The 6,362-nt window shown below is 37.8% G+C and overlaps 1 protein-coding gene across 1 annotated transcript in view; it reads right to left on the reverse strand.

Moving 5' to 3' along the window:
• ENO4 (enolase family member 4) overlaps positions 1 to 6,362 on the reverse strand; it is an 18,409-nt gene continuing 12,047 nt past the window's right edge. Inside the window, exons 13-16 of the mRNA XM_017746815.1 lie at positions 4,207 to 4,402; positions 3,207 to 3,274; positions 2,549 to 2,666; positions 1 to 558 (exon numbers count right to left, since the gene is read on the reverse strand). Of these exons, the coding sequence (XP_017602304.1) occupies positions 470 to 558; positions 2,549 to 2,666; positions 3,207 to 3,274; positions 4,207 to 4,402 (471 nt within the window). The 3' untranslated portion in view covers positions 1 to 469. The remainder of the gene's footprint in view (positions 559 to 2,548; positions 2,667 to 3,206; positions 3,275 to 4,206; positions 4,403 to 6,362) is intronic.

Below are 6,362 nucleotides of genomic sequence, written 5' to 3' on the forward strand. Positions count from 1 at the left end.
TTTTTTTTTTTTTTTTTTTTTTTACTGTTTGTCAACAGCTTGCTCTTTGTATCAAGGGAGAATCTGATTTTCTCAAAACAAACATTTAGTTTTGGACTTAACACAGCAGTATTTGTTTTGTAAATTTGTAAATGCAGCACAGAATTTTCAGACTATAGTCGCTGCTCAGTTAATTTCGCTTCAGCTGAAGGCAATGATCCCTGGGAAAAGAGAAGCCAGTATTTGAAATCTCTTAGAGATATTTGGCTGAAATGCTTGAAAAGGAGTGGATTAAGGAAAATTTAATATATAAGTTTCATACTAGAATGAAAATAAATTGATTTAGGAGTAGTTAATATATGAGTTTCCTAGTAAAATGTTTTTTCTTAGAGATTTATCCCAAAGTTAATGTGAGCTGCTGTAAGTCAGCTGCTGTTCTCTGGGAGTTGAGCTGTGAACCTGCAGGGCTGGCTGAGAGCTGTGGAGGCAACTAATCCTGCTCTGGAGCAGGAAGCACATCAGGAAGTTGTTCTGGCTGTGATTCTGCAGCAAAATCAATAAATTCAAGTTTTGCTTCACCTGAAACAGAAGAGAAAAAAGCAGCTCATGTTTGCTGTAATCGAGTTTGTTGTAATGTTCTCTGGTGCACACAGATGTTTGAAAATGTCACATGATTCTTACAAGAGTTGAAACACCTTTAGAAGTCTGGTCCTTAGAAAGGAGCACTTTGATTACAGGATCAGGACATGGTGCACATCAGCCTGAGTTATGTATTGCATTCCTTTCTTCACTGATCATCTCACCTTACTGCCGTATTTTTTTTCCCCTCTGCCCTGGTGCTCTTGCAGAGTTTCCATTAGCTGACTCTGCCTTGTCCCTACCCCAGCCTTGAGCAACCAGATGAAAGCCCCTGTCCCGGTGTTGCTCCCGTAACAGATCACAGTTACTGCCACTAACAGTTCTCCCTGGTTTTCCCAGCTCTGTGACTCTTTCTCCATCGCTGCCCTCACCACCAGCTCCCCGTTTTGCCCCACACACGATGCCCACGCCACCCTGAGCACCTCTCAGCCCTGTGTCACCGCCAGTGAAGGGGAGGCCCGGCTGGAGCAGGTCACACACCCGTGCAGGTGAGCTGCTGGCCCGTCATCGCCACCGGGGCTGCTCTCAACTACTCGAAGGAAAGCTGCAGGCAATGGGAGAGCCTGGATGCGATGCTCCTGAGCCCCTCACACACTCCTGATGGGCCAGTGTCACCTCCCAGCCATGAGCCACTTAGAGTGCCCTCGGCACGGGCTCTCCTGTGTATTCCCAGCTCCAGCCCAGCCAAATGAAGAGCTTGGTATGCAGCTCAGACCTGCTCTCACTATTTCCCTGCTGTTGATTTAGGTACTGGATCTTATTTCTGCCAAATGATTAACGGTGTCGGGGATTGTTGCTGTTTCATTTCATCAGATATAGGTCTAAATATTTGTCAGACTCGAGAGCCTTTGTTTAGACTATACTATTTGAGGAGGGAATATATTAATACTGCTCAGGCAGTTAAAATTCATAGTTCTGTAATTATCTGTCTTATTTTTGAAAAGTGCATTCTGTGAAACTACTTTCTCAGCAAAAAAGAATTTGTGTCTGTGTTTCAATTTTTTGCAATGATTATTTATGAGCAAGGAGGAGATTTCAAAAAGCTCAAAATATTTTCAGTAAAAACAAATTTCAATTAAAAACTTTGTTCTATAGTGTGCATGTCAAGTGCTGCTACCCTATGTGTAGAACACTGAAAATTATTACAAACGAGGGTAAAATGACTTAATTCTGCTTCGTGTTTCCTTTTCTTAGGCATAATACAATTCCTGCAAGCCTTTTCCTTCCTTTCTTCCTCTCGTCTCTCTGCCTCCCCTTCAGATTGCTTGTCTTTATTCTGGCTTGATTGATACCTGAGCAAGTGAGAAGTGGCTCTAATGAACTGTTAAGCATTTAACAGTGCCTTGGTACAGTGTAAAAAGAAGATGCAGATCCTGAAACAGGCAGGCAGATGCATACAAGTGGCTAAGGCTGAATGTGCATCGTCAGCTTGGGGTTTTCTTGGGTTTTATTTAAGGCTTACCCATGCAATTGTAGCTTTCCAAACACATTTTGCTGGAAATGTAACGTACAAAAGAGGGTTGTGAAATGAAGTTTTGTTAGCAATATATGTTTAGGGCCTCGAGGGAGGTGGGGTATTTGGCCTAAAATTCCATTTTGGCAGCTTTTCGACATGTTATATGCATGGTTTTTTGTTTCGTTCCCTTTGCACCGTGGGCTTCAAGATTCTAACCAATTAATTCTGGAGAAAAAGCTTAATGTAGGCTACTCCTCAAGAAGGGGGCTCTATTTTAACATTCAGTAAACAGATAATCCATTAGGACAACAATATACATTGTGGCAAGTGCTATCCTAGGTTTTTTTTGTCAGCCCTTATTTACAGCCTTTTGATTTCCCTTCCCTCCTGGGGTGCAGTTTCAATCATTCTCCCTCCAATCTTTGTGCCCGTATTCATGGCAGGCTGAAAACAAAGTAAGAAAGAAGCTCGTACGCAGCGTTCCATTGGCGGCCAGTTCCTCCTCTATAGCCAGCAGCCGGTTGTATTTGGCCACCCTTTCTCCGCGGGAGAGACCTCCCAACTTGAGAAACCTGGCACCCAGACCAACAGCCTGCAACGAGAGAGGGCCCGTGGTAAAACTCCACACTCGGGGAAGTGAAGTCATTCCCAGTAATTCAACACGGTATCCTATGTCTAATTTAACACCCTCATCTCTCCACAGAGAGAAATGGGGGAAATAAAACCTCTCAGAGAGAGATTTGCCAGATACAAACAGTAATTTTTGCTGGTATATGAAATGAAATTTTATTTGCAAAAGATTAAATATAGTAGTGTTAAGAATTTTTGCTTAAAATATTGTTACTACACAGGAACGTTTTAAGTAACTCGCATTTTTTTATAAACTAATGCAAGCAAATGGATCATAACACTTTTGAATATACTCCCTGCTTTGGCAAATTTCCTGTGTGTTCTCTTTAAACTCAAAAGAATAACCACTCTCTGTGGGGAAAAAAAAACAACCCTCTAGAAAAAGCCCATTTTGTAAAATGTTGTTTCTTTCTCAAGCACAAAAAGGCTTTCTCCGTGAAAAATAGTACATGTTAAAAGCAGTATTTTGCAATTCTGCAGTTGAACAGCTTTCAGTACTTACCAGATCCACGAGGCTCTCATCTAAAGATTCTCCATCTGGACTTCCTAATATGGTAATATGTCTTTGACCTATATATAACGGGAGGGAAAACCTTCATTAGAGTGTATTTTATGTATTTGACACAGAAATTGTTTGGACCTCTCATTCTTTTTTTTACCCTTGGGCTATCCAAGCTTAAATACAAACAGGAGTAAAACCCACCTTACAAAAATGTAAACTATATTTGTTTGTTATGTTAAGATTCTGTTTTATTTTCAGATGGATAAGGGAACATCTAACATCCTGTCCTAGTCTCTGTCTCTCACTGATCTGTATGGTCAGGCTGTGCTATTTATTTTAAATGTGCTCCTCACTATAGTAATGATTTTTCTTCTCTTTGAAAAAGAATTTACCATCCTGACTGAATGAAATCTCTTAGTTGCTATTTACTCGCTTTGATACAGCGATTCTGGGTGTTTTTAAGGAACAAGAAAAACACTAAGCTATATTAAATTTGTCCATCTATTCCTTGGGTATAAAAATGAATAAACAAAATGTGATACAAAGAGAAATCTTACATACAAAGTTGCCCAGGTTCTTAGTACTGTTACTACAAAGGCTCAATAGTATGTAGTCAATAATCTATGTAAATGCAATTTTAAATAGTTTGTACTTGCTTTAATTTTTAAATTATTAATGCTAAAATTAATCAAAATTCAGATGAATTGATCACATCTCTTTTATTTTAATTCTGATATCTAACTTGGTATGCAGCATGACACTTAGCTGCAGTGTCAAAGGGCACCCACATTCAAAACATTCAGTGTATTAATTGACTACGGTTGGAGCTTTGAATGCTGTTTTAAGCTCCTTGACAGGGATCTGTGAATGAAAACTTGAATTTCAGTTTCTCCTGACAAGTGCTTTCTAAATTAGAAGTGTCAATAATTAAATAAAAAGATGTAATATTTATGGGTGTGGCTCGTAGGGTTTGGTTTCAGCCTTTCCCCCCTCTACTCACCATCGAGAATTCCAGTAAGTTCTATGAGGTCTGACACCTTGGTTTGGTTAATGTATTTCAGCACAACACCACTGCACATTGCTATATTTATGTTTTGGTCAGTTTTGAGTTTGGAAATATGTGTGGCAGCATCTTCAGCAATCAGGTAGCATTTGGAACCAAGGGACCAACAGATGCTACTCCACTGTTCTCTGTCCTGCATAAATGAATAGAGTAAACAACTGGAGTTTAAAAAACTAAACTGAATGAAAACCCCAGCAGAGGAGGTAAAATAAAAAATTAAATAATAATTTGGGTTTAATTATAAATATGCCCTTCATATAAGTAAGTTACATTTTATACTGTATTTTAAATTTGTCTGCCTAAGAAAAACATACCGCTTGGATTTTCCTTGGATTTTAAGATTTTGCTAGAAAACATAAATTTCAATCTGAAATTAACCAACACTATTTGCACAAAATATAGTTAAAAATAAATTAAATTAAGTGTAGGGATTTTCTATTTTGATTTCCTTCCTGAAATTTACTTCATTTTGATAGATCTCAAATTAAATTAAGTGTAGGGATTTTCTATTTTATTTCCTTCCTGAAATTTACTTCATTTTGATAGAATATAAAAAAAATTTTTATTGTTTTATTCAAAGGACTCATTTTTGTGTTCACATTTTAAGTGTCATGGTTGTTTGAACATAAAATAATGAACAGGAGACATAGACTCAATGGCAGGACCCATAGGGAACAGCAGAATACAACGCTCTCTTTTCTAGCAAAGCTCCATTTTTCAGGGTCTTTGTTTCTTTATTTTAATGCATTGTCCACATGGTAGACGATTCAGGCTAAATAAAGGACAAGGATATGTAAAGAATTCAAAGGAAGAAAAGTATGAATTAATTTGCTTGCTTCGTGTCCACAGAAGGCAAAGTTCTCACATTAAAAACATTTCTGCTTCATAATTCTGCCAGTGGTTATTCTTGGTCTGTGGATCAGACAGATTTTTGTACCTGTCGACTTGAAATCAGCATCGGGGCCATTCCTGTACGGATTTCAAGCCGGTGTGTTAAAGAAAATGAAGTTTTTGACACCTGAACAAATGTTTAAATTTAAGCACCAATGTGGTCTGGTGTCTGGCAATGAATTATTGAATTGGTACCAGTACTAATCCTCAAAGATCTAATTATCTGGGGCAAAGATGTGGCATGGGTAAGCCCTGGAGATCCGGGAGGAGGAAGAGGAGGAAGAGGAGGAGAGACATTTTTCTTAACTCTGTACTCTGTTCCCAACTGCACTTCACTGTAAAAAAAAACTGCTGATTCTCATCTTGCAAATATTTTCCTTCATAAGAATTCCTAAAGAAGTTTGCAGCCCTGGCAGGAGTGGGGAATAACCTGGTGTTTTGGAACATGGTTTTTCAGAGAGTCAGACTGAAACAGTACAGGGAGGCAAGGCTAACAAGGCTGAGGTAATACTAAACACAGTTATTCCGAAAATGAACTTTTAAAGTTCCAGCTAAGGACAAAATGAGATGGATTTTGAAGTTCATCAGTTTTAGAATTATTGATTCAGGCACTGGGCAGATTCACAAAGCCAGTATCTCTTTGCTTCTCCCTTCAATCACAGTCTTTGTGTTTTGTTCATGAAAATGAACTCCCTCTATGTATTTTTAAGAAGATAAAGTGCAATTTGACACTGAGAGCAAATTTTTATTAAGTTGTGCAACTGCAGAATCTTGGCCTACAATTGTAGGTTCTGCAGCAATTAAGTTTTTATTCTTTTTTTGTAATACATGGAAATTTAACCTTATGTATAAATGTATATATTTAATGTTATGCAATCTCTTTTATCCATCTGTAGTTTGATAACATGTTTAATAGTATTGTGCTTTATTGCTGTAGTTGATTTGCCACTAATTAACTTCTCTAACTTTGATAACAGAGGTAAATACAGGGTGTCTTACTCCCACTTCAAACATTCTGCCAAGCAATGTTGCCAAGTGACAGGACTTTAGTTATAAATGCCCATCACAAAGAATTGCAGCAATAGTGGTTTTTGGTGATTTTTTTGGCTGAACATACAACAATGTTCAAATATTTTCTTCTCCAGCATATTATAATATAATATAATATAATATAATATAATATAATATAATATAATATAATA

This window comes from Corvus brachyrhynchos, unplaced genomic scaffold (genome assembly GCF_000691975.1).
Source record: "Corvus brachyrhynchos isolate BGI_N302 unplaced genomic scaffold, ASM69197v1 scaffold319, whole genome shotgun sequence".
Taxonomy (NCBI): Eukaryota; Metazoa; Chordata; class Aves; order Passeriformes; family Corvidae; genus Corvus; species Corvus brachyrhynchos.